Consider the following 16,252-nt stretch of genomic DNA (forward strand, 5'->3'; position numbering starts at 1 on the left):
CTATTTTGCTGGATTTGAGATTTTTGATATATTGCTTTACTCTGATTGTAAGGAAGGATTGTGTTGAAAGGCAGAGGTTATTATGAGACACAAAGAATGTTGGAAGCATACTCTGATGATTTAAAGAAAGAAGTTGGTCTGGAAGACATTATATGTTATGAGAGAAAAGATATGTGGAATCTCAAAGGATGACACAAATTCCCATACAAGAGAGAATCTGACCTGACAAATTGTATCAGTCGATGGAGAGGGATGAGTGTTTCTCTCCTTCTGCTTGTGAGTACATCATCATGTAGCTTTCTGGGTAGATTCCCAAAAACTCAAGCCATGCTACCAAAAGTAAGTGTGTTAGGACCATCTCCTTGGTAAATAAATACAAATGTAGATTTTCTCAATATAGGATCTAGCAAAATGAAAAATAATTATCCTTATTTTAATATGAGAGTTCCTTTCTGATAAATTCAGAGAGTTTCCCACATAATAGTTACATTAAAAAAGGAAACATTGCAGTGAAGTACATTGTCAGGCACTATAATGCCTGTTACAGAATGGAGAAAATAAATTCCTCATTCATTCACACATTTATGCAATCAACTATGGTCATCCAAATGTACTGGTTATACTATATCAGGTCATGAAACTCAGCGTATAAAAACATTTCTTTTAAAAAAATCATTAAAATTCATCTCAATGTTGAGATCTTGTTCTTTTTAAAGAGAGAAAAAATTAGTCAATTCTACATGTACTTCTATTACCCACAAATCTCTCTTGGCTCCAAGTCATTTCTGGTTAATATGTAATCACTTCAAAATGATCTGCTTCCCCTTATTTTTCTGAGAATAACCTTAAAATTTGGGATGGGGTACGGTGGAGTGGGGAGGCAGGTGGCAAGAGGAAGTAGATATCAGTGCAAACACCCCTTGGCTTTGGCCTCAATAGTTGATGTCTATTTTTTCTCTGCTATCAGATCAGTGATCTGTTCATTCAGTTCTGTCCTTCTTCTTTCCGACCTGTAGGCTCATCAGCTCCCTACAGCACTCTATCAGTTCCTCTGAATAGTTTCTAATACCATAAATATTAAAAAAAAAAAAAAAAAGTTTTGGGGCATTCCTCTGGCTCAAACAGTTCAGGCTAACATCCTACTCTCTTTTGACTTATTGAGGGGAAACCCTAGATCTTGATTGCTTTTCTGATCCCCATTGGGACTAGAGCTCAGATGCCCCCAATCTCTAGATCCTCAAACACGTGCGGGAACTGTATTATTTCTAGCTCCACAATTTCTTTCAAACGAATCCCAAGGACTGGGTGTGTGTGGCTGGTGGGTGGGTGGGGATTTATAGGCCTTTCTTTGGGACATACACCAATATCTCTGGGGAGAGAAAATTGGTTCCCCATCTTTGTGGCAGATTGCATTATTGTTTACAATTAACCACACAACTCCCACTCCAAAAAAGTTACAATCCATGCCCATTGCCATGTGATTTGCCTATGAAAGAAGTAGACTTCTCCACTTACTTGGGGTTTGGCCATATGAAAGGCTTTGGCCAATGGGATTTGAGTAGACATGTCATGAGACATTGGAGAAGCAGCTTTAAGAGGCACCGCAAGTTTCTAACAGCTCTCCGGCTCTTCCCATCTCCCTTGAGAATTGCCAAGTCCCACATAGGGGCAGCGTCTTCAGCTTGGGCACTGGATTGAGGAGACCCATGGAGCAGAACCTCAGCTGACCCACCATGTAATACAAATAAGAAATAAACCTTTGTCGCTGTCAGCCATTGTGATTTTTTTTTTCAACAGCAAAAGTGATGAATATATTGTTTGTGGCTTTTTTTTTTTTTTCCTTTCACCTCATGTGCTGAAACTCATGAAGTCCAGCTAATTCTAAACTACAAACTCTGACTTATGAGACTACTGTCACAGCCATGAGCTTCAAATGTCTATTACACAAGCATCAGATTTGACTTTTCATTCTCCCCGAGGCAGGGAAGGAAATGCCCTAGCTGTCTGAGAAGAGTATGTGAGCAGAGAACATGGAATTGTTCAGATTTTTATCCTGATGGACAAGAATGCATCAAACTACCAAACATAAAACTTGAAAACTCCAAGACATTTATCCTTCCTGGACTCAAGGTATTTATAGGGCAGAGGAAATATCTCTTAAGTAATTATAATGTGGGACAATAAATAATGTGCCACCATGGTGTGCAGAGAAAGTGCTGTGGGAGCTCATGAAAGAAGAGACCTGGAAGGATAGGTAGGATCTGACAATGCAAGGGGAGGGGAGAGAAAGCATTTGGCACTCAAGATGCAGATAGAGCTAAATTACAGAGGCAGGAAATTAAGGGGCATGGATGGGGGTGTGAGTGAAATGAGGAGAGGAGACTGGTGGAAGGTCAGATGGGAAAGGCTCCCTAAGGCCTAGTTGTGGTCCTAGCTAAGGAGTGTGGACTGTGAAGTTCTCAGACTGGCTAAAGACCATATAGAAAAGGGGCTGGAGAGTGGATTTTAGCAGTATTTATTATTTTAGAAATAATATAGCCCTTTAAAATAGTGACACATAAAGTAAATGTACATATACAGTTGGAAAACCAATTCAGATGATGGATTACTCTCTCCAAATGGCTGGTATACACTGTGTATACGTTTGTTAAACAATCATTATACTTATGAAGTCTTTCATGGTTTGTTGTTGTTGGTATTGGATTGGTGCATGTTTCAGCCAAAGAAACAGCCTTAATTTCCTGCAGTTGTTTCCCTACTAATAGGGCACATCTTACTATACTTAGATCTCCCTGGCATTTTAATTCGTGTTTTAAAAAATAACCACACAATAATGTGAATGTACTTAATGCCACTGAACTGTACTTTTTTTATTTTTATTTTTTGAGACGGAGTGGAGTCTCGCTCTGTCACCCAGGCTGGAGTGCAGTGGTGTGATCTCTGCTCACTGCCATCTCCAACTCCCGGGTTCACGCCATTCTCCCGCCTCAGCCTCCCGAGTAGCTGGGACTATAGGCGCCCGCCACCACGCCCGGCTAATTTTTTGTATTTTTAGTAGAGACGGGGTTTCACCGTGTTAGCCAGGGTGGTCTTGATCTCCTGACCTCGTGATCTGCCCGCCTCGGCCTCCCAAAGTGTCGGGATTACAGGCGTGAGCCACTGCGTCAGCCCTGTACTCTTAAAGTAGTAAATTTGTTATCGTTTGCCACACACAAAAATAATACCCCAGCAGATCTTCATAAGGGTTAATTTACGCTGCAAGTTTAGAGCTGGGATTTCCTCAGCTCATCACTCAATGTTCAACCTGAAGATGTCCAGGTTGGTTATGAAGGATGCGACATCCTAGCGTTGGCCACTCTTTTCCTGGTCCTTCCTGTCTTGTAGGTGAGCCTCTGGGGGTCAGGAGAAAGTCTCCTCTATCTCCTGCTCACTTTCGTGTAGGAAGAGAGAAGGTGTGTGCGGGGGAGGGGGGGCGGGAAACGGCATTTTGTGTGAGGGAGGCGGCCACTACTGGGCAGGCAGCCACGCTCTTCTTCCTCCATCCTGGGGCGGAAGTGGGGAGAGCAGCAGTTTAAAGGATCCACTCAGCCGCCTCAACCGCCAACCAGGAGACGAAGGGAGGAATAGAATGAACAATGTTTGGATCCCAATGACGGGAGATGAAAGTTGCAAAAGCTCTGCCCAGGCTTCTACCAAGGATTAACTTTCCAGGGCATCTGCTGAACAGCTCTTCCGGGCTGTCTGCTGAGATTGGCGGTGGGAGCCTCCCGCCTCTCACTCGTGCCTTTGTTCCCCACGCCGGCCCAACCCCGCGCCCCTGCGCTGGCGGCCACAGCACCTGACCCACGCGCCGCCCGCCGGGGATGCTGGAGCCGCCGCGGCTGCCGCTGCTACCGCTGCCTGGCCTGCTCCGCCAGGCACATGCGCAGTGGCGACACCGAGCCGGCGCCCTCAGTCTCCTCCTCCACCGCCTCCCGGTTCCGCAGTCACTTCCTGCAGCTGTTTCCCTGTGGGTCGGGTTGGACTGACTTTTGACAGTCAGCCTTCGGCTGCGGAGGGGGCTCCGCGGCGGCCGGCGGAGAAAGTTGCTTCGAGGAGAGGCTGGGTCGAGCTGGGCCGAGCCGGGCGCGCAGGGCGGGCGTCGCGGGCGTCCCGGGCGGACGCGGCGCCGAGACTGCCGGCGCGTCCCGGGGGTTCCGGTAAGTGCAGGCGATTGGGAACCGCGGGGCTTTCAGGACAAGCCCCGGAGCGCCGGGGACTAGCGGTTCCTTTCCGATGCTCTTTCCATCTGCCTTCCACGTGACAGGGCTTGCGCTGCTTCTATTTATCAGTTTAGTTAGCTCGTTTCAGGCATTTCACGTGGACCAGGTGGATCATCTGTGGGTGCCGCTGCCTTGGCCCTCTCAGTTGCCCCCGCCCGGTGGGAGTCTGGGGATTCCATCCTTCGTGATGGCATCCTTACCGGGTTGAGGTGCGTGTGTGGGTTCGTGTGTATGCATGCACATCTTAGGAATGTAAGGTGGATGTGGGCGACGCTGAAGTGTCTGTAGCTTTGATTCAAATCTGTAAACAGTTCCCTAGGATTAGGAACCGTCACAGCGGAGACTGAAAAACATTCGCCAGTTCGCCAAGGCCTCTTCCACAGTTTTCTGCGTTCTTTCGAGCCTTCCTTATAGGATATACCTTGCCTCAAGTGATTTTTTTTTTTAAACTTTTCTCCCTCTCATTCCTTCTTGCTGCGTTCTGATGACCTCTGAGTAATGCTCGCCGCCTTTCCCGCATTTCCAGAATTCCCAATTACAGACTTACCTAGTTTGCGGAGGTGCTGCTAACCTGTTCCTTTATTCTATTCTCTTTCCTCTGTAGATTTCTCCAAATGAGAAAGAGATTGTCTTTAACACAGTATGTGAAGAGTAGGCCCCAGTCCAGTGATGAAAACTAAGTATGCTATGATAATTAATTTTCTTTAAACAGGGTACATTGCGAAGCTTTGATTTTCTTTAATGTCGTCTTAGGTCCTTTCCAAACCAGGACATTAACCAGCATGAATCCTTCATTTATGCCATTGCAAGCATCAGAGTGAGTGGTTTTTAAGATCTGAAGAATATTTATGCCAGTCTTCAAATTAGTCCCTTTTAAACCAATGCAACAGTTGAACAGATCTGAGTTGCATGTTTTGGGTCTATGGATTCCATCATTCATGCATTCACTGAAGACTTGGTTTTATTCATTTTAAGATTTATATTTTATGCTAATTTTTGTTTGCAAATGTACTAATATTTGATGCAGTTGTCATACATAGATTTTTTTGAGGAGTCGACATTGTGTTGATTGTTAAATATAACAAGAAATAAATTTGGGATATCAAGCTACTCTTTAAAAATTATAAGATCAAAGCGATAATGGGTAAATCTGTGTTTGGCAAGAATTTTTTCTTTAAATCAGGTAACTTTATCCCCTCTGGTAGGAGGCCTTTTGTACCTCTGTGCTTTGAGAAGGACCTTTATTTTGAGGGAAACTTGTAGATAACACTGGGGGAGACACATGCTAGAATTTCCTCAAGTGAAAGTGAGCTTTCATAAAACAAGTCCAGACATGCCTAGGCAATTGGTAGCATTTGATTTTCTGTTTATATTGGTTTCCTTTATCCAGATGTTTTCACACCCCCATTCACCTTTTCACTAATGAACTAGCAGCATGTTTGTGGCAAGTTGACGTCAGTAGCTTAACATTATGAATTATTATAATTAGGTAGTTAAACTTTTTAAAAGGCTGTTCTTTGTCTACTTAGTTCCCTTTTCTAAAATGACCATATCTGTTTTTGCTTTATGGATATCTTTACTTGATTCGATTAAGAGAAATAATACCATCACAGAGAACCTGACTTTTTAAATGTTCAAACTCTATATTGCTTTTCTTTATGTTCCCAAAGATATGGGCAGTACACTTCTGCTTAAAAATGAAATAATATCATTTTTCTAAATTTTGTGATTAATGAGAAGTATTGTTAAATTCTATGAGTAATACTTACGCATTTTACCCTTAACTACATTATTTTCCCATCACGCTGATTTCCTTTGTTGCCTCCCCACCCCAAATTTCATATGAAAGTTGTTACTTGATTTTCAGGTGCTGTGTAGTTATCAAATGTGGTAATACAGACTTTAACTTTTCAAAATTTACTTGATACATTTTAGTAGTTCTATTATTGCCATAATGTACACATTTCCATTGCAGATGGAAATTTTCAGCAGCTTAAAATAGCCATATTCTATTGACCAAGAGAAGAGGTTTTAATACTGTATTGAGAGAGTGTAGGGAATTGTGGATTTTGAAATAAGGATTCTAATTTGGGTTAATTAGAATCTTGGGAACCCAAAGGGTGTACTGTGGTTCATTTTGGGACACTCAGGTTAGAAGATGCCATCTGTAGGGGGAGGCAGGAGAAATTATGGATAAAGATTGAAGAGGGAGAGGAACATTTTGGGTCTTTTCTGAGGGAATTATAATAGAGACTATCAGTTATTTATTAAGAAGGGGGAGGAAAATAGCCTCAAGACTGAGGAACTGGAATTATACTGTGGCTTTTGGTGGTGTGATCCATTATTCCATTGGACATTTCCTTGATACCTTATTTTGTGTAGGTAATTTACCTAGAGAAGGAGGAAAAATTTGGATTTTACAGGGGACTGATGAATATAATCTAAGGCTGTATGAGGTAAACTCAAGAGCCCACAGTGAACAGGCAAGTATCAAGAACAGGCAGCAACTGAGTGGGGACTGAGGTATCCCAGAAATGGTGGGCCTGGCTAGAGGGCACTGTGCCTCTGAGCACTAACTAGTTAATTGCGTCCCATATAGGAATGTGGGCCAAGTGATGCCAGATCATCCTTTTTCAAGAGAAGCCACGAATCTCTTGATTTTTGAATGTTAACAACTCATTCAACTTAAAAAATGAAAACAAAACTGTATATTCCAAACAGCACATCTGTGGCTGTATGTGGCCCACGGGCTGCTTGCCACCTCTGCTGTACATTGGCTCAACTACTTAAATATTGCTAGTTGATCAGAAGGAGCATATTTTATTTATTTCTGTCATACTTTAACTCTAGGCTATTCCTAGAGTTCCTTGAAATTTCTGCAAGGTGATTTTTTTTTTTTTATTCACTCTTCTTGATATTGGTTGGTTGGAAGAGATATTTGCTAAGATTTTTAGCTGGTGGTTTTTTTTTTTTTTTTTTGGGACACAGTCTTGCTCTGTCACCCAGGTTGGAGTGCAGTGGCATGATCTCAGTTTACTACCACCTCTGCCTCCCCTATTCAAGTGATTCTCCTGCCTCAGTCTCCGGAGTAGCTGGGATTACAGGCACCTGCCACCACACCCAGCTAATGTTTGTGTTTTTAGTAGAGACAGGGTTTCACCACATTGTCTCGAACAGGCTGGTCTCGAACTCCTGACCTCAGGTGATCCACCCACCTTGGCCTCCCAAAATGCTGGGATTACAGGCGTGAGCCACCATGCTGGACAGCTCATGGTGTTTTTGTCTGTGCGTGATTATCATTAAGAGTGTTTAAGTGTTAGTGTGCCTGAGGGAAGGGGTCTGGACTAGGTGACCTTTGATGTCCATTTCAGCCATGTGACTTTTGGATTTAATTAGCCTTGGATGCAATGCTATTAATGTTCATGGGCCAGAGGGATAGCAGTTGGAACAGTGCCAAGCAAAATAAAGCCAAATCTATAAAGCCATTCTCAGTGGAAGAGCACCACGTTAACATGAATTAACAGGCAGGGGAAGTCTGCTAAATGAGGCCAAAGGAAAGAAGTCCCAAGGATGGGTTTGGAGAAGTAGAAGAAAGGGTCAGATTATGTTGTCATTTACATGTTATCTTGTGAAGTCTCATTTTTAAGTGAATTTTTTGTTTCTGTTTTTTTTGTTTTTTTGTTTTTTTGCTGTTGATTCAGATTTGAAGACCTTGCTTCTCATCACCCACTGGATTATGCCCAAGGCTTTCCTACCCAATGATCCTCTTGCAACACACCGTGCTTCCTCCACCTAAGCAGCCCTCACTCTCGCCTCCTATGTCATTGGCCACCAGGTCTACAGGAACCTTGCAGCTTCCACCACAGAAGCTTTTTGGGCAGGAGGCTTCCTTGCCTCTTGCAGGGGAAGAAGAGTTATCAAAGGAAGGGGGGGAGCAAGACTGTGCCCTGGAGGAGCTATGTAAGCCCCTGTACTGCAAACTCTGCAATGTCACCTTGAACTCTGCACAGCAAGCCCAGGCTCATTATCAGGTAAAGGGAGAAAAGAAAACCAGGCATTTAGTGGGGTGAACATTTCAGGGCTCTTCCTGTTTAGCAGTTGTCTCTCTAGATATGACTGTGCGTGGAATATCAAGATGGCTTAGAGAACAACTAAGTATAAATTTGTTTGATTAAAAGCCTTATGTTTTTACTTTAAAAATAAGTATCATTTTTTGTAGAATGGATCTCAACCTCTTACACTAAGCTGTGTGGCGTTCGATAGCTTACCAGTCTTTGTAGGCAAATGTAAATTATCTCTGCTGGCATTTGAACCTGTAGTCTTAAGAAGAACAAGTATTTAAAACATGATGTACCAGCCTGGACGACAGAGCAAGACTTATCTCAAACAAACAAAAAAACCCATGATGTACCAAACTCAATTCAGTGTAAAATTGTTTAGAAGCTAATATAATTTGCATCATTTCAAGGTGATCTCTGTGCATGAGTCTCATGCTTTCCATTTTTGACTTATAACTCTTATATATCCTATCAGTGGTAAGGAAAACACAGGTATCTTTTTATAGTGAGAATAAAATGACATTGGAATATTAAGCCCTATCCTTCATTCATAATAAGCATACTCTAATTTATTTTAGCCCGTTAGTGTAAACTAATACTGGTTTTTAAGATTTAAAGCTTTCACCTCCATGTTGAATAGCTAGTGGAGAGGACCATTTTAAAGGGTAATATTACCTAAGAACAAATGGAAAATTAAACTTTGGTTCTAAAGAGAGGGTACAATATTTCTTTTTATTCTAGACGTCTGTATAAAGTTAAATAATTTCCTTTTTCGGAGAAAAGAGACCTGGGAAATAATCAAGGACAAAACCCACTGAATGATGTCTTCCTGGGACATCATTGATTTGATTATTTATTATCTGCATGAAAATCTCTAGTAATAAGAGAGTATGGTAGAAGACTGTTACACAGGTGTTTCTTCTCTTGTGCACCATAAGTTTCTCCAACTTAAAGTTTTTGTTTACTGTGGGTGTTAAGTCTTCTGTTTTGCTTTGATCCCAAAGACTGATTATTGTGTTGCTTTTTGATTGTATGTCGGAAGTATTTTGATGGTCAGTTGTTTTCTCTGGTATTTAGGGGAAGACATAATATGTTGCCTTCTTTAAGTTCCCATTATGTGGTTTTGTTTTGCCCTCAGGTGCAGAGAGTTGAGTTAATTGTATCTCACAGATCTTGACCTGTGTCATCATTGGTTCCTAAAGGCCTCTTCTGGTTTTATTTTTACGTTTTCCCCCTTTCCCCAGTATCTACTCTCATCACCTTGCTGTGCAGTACAATTGTTTGATACAGGGTCTTCCTTTGCCTGTCTTTACCATTCAAGCAGAGTCTGTTAGGATGATTCATCTCAACTCCAAGACTGTATTAGCTTTCTTCATTTATTCCTACGGAATGTTCAGTTTTATAGCCTAAGACTCACTTTGAAAAAAGAAGCCAGAGTTCTCAAGGTTTAATTATTAGCCGTATAAAGCCCCTAACAAATCATTAACTTGGGAGCAAACCCACTTGTATGCTATACACATATATAATTACCTTTATTTATTTATTTATTTTGAGACAGAGTCTTGCTCTGTGGCCCAGGCTGGAGTGCAGTGGTACGATCTTGGCTCACTGCAGCCCCTGTCTCCTGGGTTCAAGCGATTCTCATGCCTCAGCCTCTCAAGTAGCTGGGACTACAGGCGCACACCAGCACACCCAGCTAATTTTTGTATTTTTAGTAGAGATGGAGGTTAGCCATGTTGGCTAGATTCAGCCTCCCAAAGTGCTGGGATTATAGGCGTGAGTGACCTACCACACCCAGCCTGTAATTCCCTTTTAAGGAAGAGTTGTTTACTTTTATGAGGGAAAACTCTTGGGCAGTGTGTAATTTTAACATGTCCATTGATTATACATATACGTTATTTCTTTTTTCTCCTAATAAAACTTTTTGACTTCATGGACTTTGAAAGGTGCTACTGATGATACATAGAGAAGATTCAGTTTGATGCAAGGTCATTGGATTATAAGGCTAAAACTAGATAAACGGAATCAACATTTGTTTTTTTCTTTTATTTTACATTTTTGCATATGTTTGTTCTAAACTTTTTAGTTGACAAGATTAGTAATTATACTTAATTTCAGTTTCCTCAATGGTACAGTGAAAAAATAAACTAGAAAATATAAGAAAAGGGAAATACAATTTAGGTAAATTTCTCAAAAATCAGAATTTTTAAGTGGAAAGGTTAAAGGAGAACAGGATGTAACGGGACAACTTAAGCAGCTAAAAACCAGCGTAAAGATGGGAAAGAAAAGAGGCAAGCTAGTAATCAGAAAGTAGAAGCTTACAGAAAATGAAAAGTTTGGGTATAATAAAGTATATTGCTAAGACTTTAGAAGCAAAGATTCGAATGAGACTGATGTTATTGGTAACTCTTAAAGAGAGAAGTTTTTAACAGAGAACTAAACTAAGGCAAAGCAGTTCATGTGTAAAAATACAGAGCAATTACATTAGGGGAACATAGAAAAAAGGTCATCTTAGAAGTGAAATCTGGATTTTAATAAGATAGAAATGGTCAAGATAAAAGTGTATAGTCCAAAATGTAGATCAGGATAATAAACAATCAGAGTGTGAACATAACTCTAGAAGTGGGTGAGCTACCAAAGAAGGAAAGCATAGAAATGTTAGCCAAAAAGATGCATCAGAGGGTGTACATGAATAAGCAGTAATAAAAGAAAGATTACTGAAGACAAGGCTAAGACCAGGCCAGGTGTGGTGCCTCACACTTGTAATCCCAGCACTTTGGGAGGCTGAGGTGGGAAGATTGCTTGCATTCAGGAGTTCAAGACCAGCCTGGACAGCATAACAAGACCCCATCTCTACAAAAATACAAGGAAATTAGGTGGGCATAGTGGCAGACACTTGTAGTCCCAGCTATTCGTGAGGCTGAGACAGGAGGCTCACTTGAGCCTGGGAGATTGAGGCAGCAGTGAGCTATGATCATGCCACTGTACTCCAGCAAAGAAAGACAACAACAACAACAAAACACACAAAAAAGAGAAGGGTAAGACCAATGAGTAAGGCTTACCAAGCACAGGAATAAGTAGAATGCCAATGATTGTAGATTAATACAACAAAGTGGTTTAGGGTTAAATGAGATGATGGCTGTACAATTTTATTTCAAGACTAAAAACTTACTTTCTAATTTTTAATACAGAGCATTACCAAACTTTATCTTCTTTATTTCAGTTATGTGTGAGATAAAATGGGTCATGGGTAGCCTGTTTATGAGCTAGAAATGCATTTGTGAGAAGTGATAAATCACTGTGATTACATTACTCAAAACTTTTTAGTCAGTTGATGCCATTGTTGAAATCATGGAGTTTCAGATTGCCTCAGGTATTGTAAACAACGGTGGTTACACTGGAGCCGGACTGTATCATGTTCCAGTAATCCAGGACATGCAGTGGAAACTACCCAATAAATACTTCCCTTTAAGCTCACTAGCGTTTTTTCCTGACGTCCCAGTGTTCCCAAGCTGGGGCTACCTTAGCAGTGACCCATGTGTATCTGTAGTCATTACAGATTTAGTTTTATTCCAAGTACTTTTTAAGACTGATCAGTTGGCTTCAAAACATCGTCAGCTGTTGTTTCATTTTTAATGAAGGCATCGAATTTTATATTCTTAAAATTAGGGCTTTGGGTATAACTTAATTTAAAATCCAATCTTTGGAGGAGAAACATACTTTCATTTTATTAAAGTCTATCTGCAGGCTTCAGGTTACTTAGGACAAGGCTGGCATGGGGTAACATACCACTGTTTCATCGGCATAAATACCCAGAGGAGGAATTGCTTTAGCATGGAAGGTTATTAACAGAAATAAAAAAAGCAAAAAACATGGATGAATTTTGCTAAGGCATCCACAGTTTAAAGTCACCAGTTTATTTGCTAATTTGCATGTATATATTTGACAAGATGTACTTACATTACATTTATAAAATTTGTCATAAACATGGCTTTCTATTTGTAATATTTAGTAGTCAAATAATAACCTACTATGTTAATTAGATTGATTAGAGAAAGAGAATACAGGTGAAAGAGTAGCTTTAGAATTAGGATGCTGAGTGTAGTGGTCTTAATTCATAATTCATAATGAAGAGAATGCTGTTAGATTTTTCCCAAAATTTAAAGTACGGATTTTGGCACTTACATCTTAATATTGATCACCCAGGTTTGGATCAGTGAATTAAATCTCAGCTAATTTTCATGTATTCAAAATTCTCCGATTTGACTTTTTTCCAAATGGACTTACAGTGGACTGAGAATGGCTAAAACACACTTCAGATTTGGTTTTAATGCATGTGCTTTACACGTGGCATGTATGCTTTGGAATCTAACAGCTTTGGGCTGGAATCTTGGCTCAGTTACTTTAGGCAAGACACTGAATCTCTCTTTATTCAATATCTGTAAAGTAGGGGTCATTGTACTTCCTGTGCAGTATTGTGAGAATTGCATGTGTTATCTTAATAAATCCTGGTTGGTTGAAATAGGTTGCTATTGTTTAGAAGTGTTTGGGTCTCAAATGAGCAGAATGAGATGGTACACAGCTGTCTTACTGTTGTTACTACCTTGATAGTAACTTGCTGTAGGACCTTGTGTAAATAAGCAAAACTTTGTTTTTCTTGATCGTTCTCCAGAGATACTCTCTTAGATCCAGATACCAGGTTAGCTTAAAAGAGTCTCATGAAGAATAATTCAACCAACAAATGAGGCAAAATAAAATGATTTTCAAATGTAAGTTCAAATAAAATGATTTTCAAATTTCAACCATACTACTCGTCTGTCAGCTTAGTCCATTTACCCAAGAATTAATTCTTGTTGGTTTTCTTGTTCTGCTCTCTGAAATCACCACCTCTGTAGGCTTTTCTAGCTGTTGCTTTGATCTCTTGAAAGGGCAGAAGCTCTCTATGATCCTGCCAGTTTTCTGCCTCCTCCTCTAGTCTACCCCTACCTCATTTCTTCTTATTTCAAAATGATAGATACCCTTTCTTTTTTCCAAGTTTGATTCCTCATCCTGTTTTCTGGATTTCATCGCCTTTTCACCTCAATCAAAAACTGTGCTCAAGTCTCTTCTATATAAATAAAAATAGCAGCAGCAACCTTCCCATTACTTTTAATCCCTGCTGTCAGCAACCTTTCTCCTCTTCTCTCCTGTCCTTAGCATTCTGCTGGGTATAATTGTTCTCTTCAGGTCTTCATTTCCCATTCATTCCCCAGCCCACTGTATGCTGATTTCCATTCCTATAGGCCACTGAAATGGTCCTTTCCAGTGTCACCATGATCTTACAGGCCAAATCTAACTCCTTCTCACTTGACCCCTTTGTAGCATTAGCCAATGGTAACAACTTTCTCCTAAAAAAATTTAAAAATATTTTTATTTAAAATAATGCCTGAGGAACCAAAGGGTTTATAATGGAAAGTAGTAATTACCTGTTCTCCACCCATTCCCTTCCTTTTTTCCCTCTCCATTCTCTTCTCCTTTCTGACTCCCAACTTGAGCTGGCTATAGTTTTACTTTGACACTGTCAAGATTGATCATGTTTTTATCCATTCCGTCATCAAATTAAGTTTTCCATGCTCTATTTGCAGGTTGATGCCAATTGTTGAAAATTAACATTCAGCATTTGCATTATTGTGAATAGGGAATTTTGCATTATTATGAGTGGGGAAATACTGTTCACTGCAGAGCTGTTTCCTTCCCTATATTTCCAGTGTCATGATCTCATGCTACTCACAAGAGATATTCAAATAGGTAACTCTTTCCTGAATGCTACCAGTTGCTCAAAATTGTGTCTATTTTAGTCTGCTTCATATGTGGATTATAACTTTGAAATAACTTTGTTATTCCTTGAGTTTCTGGTACTTTTTAAAAAAAAACTAGAGAGAAGAATCTTAAGCCTTACAAAAAAGCTGTTAGCATCTCAATCTTTCTTTATATTGCTTACAACCCATTTCATTTATCTTCGTGAAACCTACTGTTTTCTGATTCTGATTTTGACTAGTTTTTCTAGTTTGGATTAGTTGTTCTATATTTGAATCACTACTTCATTGTGTAGGTTTTTGTATTTCCCAGAGTGTAGGTTTTTTTATTTCCTGGAGTTTTTAGTTGCTTTTCTTCTCCCCTCTTTTTCTAGCATTATATTTTTCATATCACCATTCTCCTCTCCACTCCTAAGTCTCAACCCCGCTTTTTATTGTATGGAATTTTCCTTTTATCCTAGATTCCTCTATCTCCTTGCTCCATTTTCAGCTGGCGTCTTTTTGGTTTGCTGCACAGCTTTGTCAACTTTGGACTTACTGCTCTTTAGGTTGGACCACTATTTTCTAAATATATGTGTTTTCTTTTTTAAATCTTGTTTTGTTGGAGTATATTGTTACATTACTTTAAGGAAGAAATAATGAATATAAATGTATAACACATTTTTTTCCTTGAAATAAAATGAGGGAGTAATGGGGAATAAATTTTTTTGAGCCCTGTGTTTCTAAAAAATATTTGCGTTGTGCCGTCATATTTGACAATTCAGTTCCAGGTTGAAGATTATTTTTCTTTGGAATGTTAACAGCTGCCCTCTATTTTCTGTTTTTGTCTAATGTTGCTGAAGAGAAATCTTCTAATTCTTATTCTTTTGTTGGTGACCTGTTTTAATTTTGTGTTTTTCTTTTTTTTCCCCGGGAAGCTTTTAGGCTCTCCTTTTTATCCTTGTAGTCTGAGATCTGACAATGATGGTTGTGTCTTGTTTTCCCCTGGATACTTTTTCATTTGTCCTGGTCAGCACTAGTAGATCGTTTCAGTTTGTGTACTTCTGTTTCTCTTGCTCTGGAAAATTTAAAAAATATTCTTTTTTTTTTTTTTGAGACAGCGTCTCACTCTGTTCCTCAGGTTAGAGGGCAGTGACGCGGTCTCAGCTCACTGTAACTTCTGCCTCCTGTGTTTAAGTGATTCTCCTGCCTCACCCACCTGAGTACCTGGGATTACAGGTGCCTGCCACCATGTCCAGCTGAGTTTTTTGTATTTTTAGTAGAGATGGGGTTTCACTATGTTGGCCAGGCTGGTATCAAACTCCTAACCTCAGATGGCCCACCTGCCTCGGCCTCCCAAAGAAAAAAATATTCTTTCTTAGTTACTATTCTCTAGATTTTTTGTCTTTCCTTCTAGGAATCCTGTTAGCCATTATCATGGTTCTGCTGGATTGATTCTCTTTTATTTTTCTAGCTTTATTGAAGTATAATTGATGGATTGATTATATTGTTTGTCTCTGCTATCTTTTATCATTCTTTTTTTTTTTTTTTGATTTGAGACATGTTCTTAACTTCTAATCTCATATTGAATTTTTAAATTTGACAGTCGTATTTTTAATTTTTAAATTTAAATGTTACATTCAAACATTAACATTTTACATAATGACAGTACAATTGTCAAAATCAGGAAATTAACACTGATTTAAATAAATAAGACTTCTGGATTTCTTATTCTCATTTCATAGCATCTGTTTTATAGGATATTAATTAAGAACCTGAAATCACAGACTTTGGGGTGAGACTAGTATTTGATCTTGTGGTCTTACCACTCGCTAGATGTATGATATCAGAAACATTTACTAACCCTTCTCTGCTTCATGAAGAAGGAGATGATGAGGAGAAGGATGATACTAATAATACCTGCATGTTAATATGTGTAGGGCGTTTAGAAGAGTTCCTGGTACCTGAGATAGTCCTTGACAGTGTTGAGTGTTCCCAAGGTGCAGTGGAACCAGATTGTCCCAGCTCTGCATTGGACAGTTGTGGCATTTGACAAGTTTTATTTTTATTTTATCAACTTTTTAGTTTGAATTATTCTAGACTTACAAAACAGTTCCAAAAATAGTACAAATAATTCCTGTATGCGCCTTATTCAGGC

The 16,252-nt window shown here is 39.7% G+C and overlaps 1 protein-coding gene across 7 annotated transcripts in view; it reads left to right on the forward strand.

The window, feature by feature from the left end:
* Positions 1–3,541: 3,541 nt before the first annotated feature.
* ZMAT3 (zinc finger matrin-type 3) overlaps positions 3,542–16,252 on the forward strand; it is a 54,937-nt gene continuing 42,226 nt past the window's right edge. For 3 of the 7 annotated variants that reach the window (XM_009201335.3, XM_031663562.1, XM_021934661.2), the window contains exons 1-2: positions 3,542–4,199; positions 7,964–8,293. In XM_009201335.3, coding sequence (XP_009199599.1) covers positions 8,021–8,293 — 273 coding nt within the window. In that variant the 5' untranslated portion in view covers positions 3,542–4,199; positions 7,964–8,020. The other 4 variants (XM_021934659.2, XM_017955683.3, XM_017955684.3 and 1 more) reach the window with 4 other exon arrangements.

Source organism: Papio anubis, chromosome 2 (genome assembly GCF_008728515.1).
Source record: "Papio anubis isolate 15944 chromosome 2, Panubis1.0, whole genome shotgun sequence".
Classification (NCBI taxonomy): Eukaryota; Metazoa; Chordata; class Mammalia; order Primates; family Cercopithecidae; genus Papio; species Papio anubis.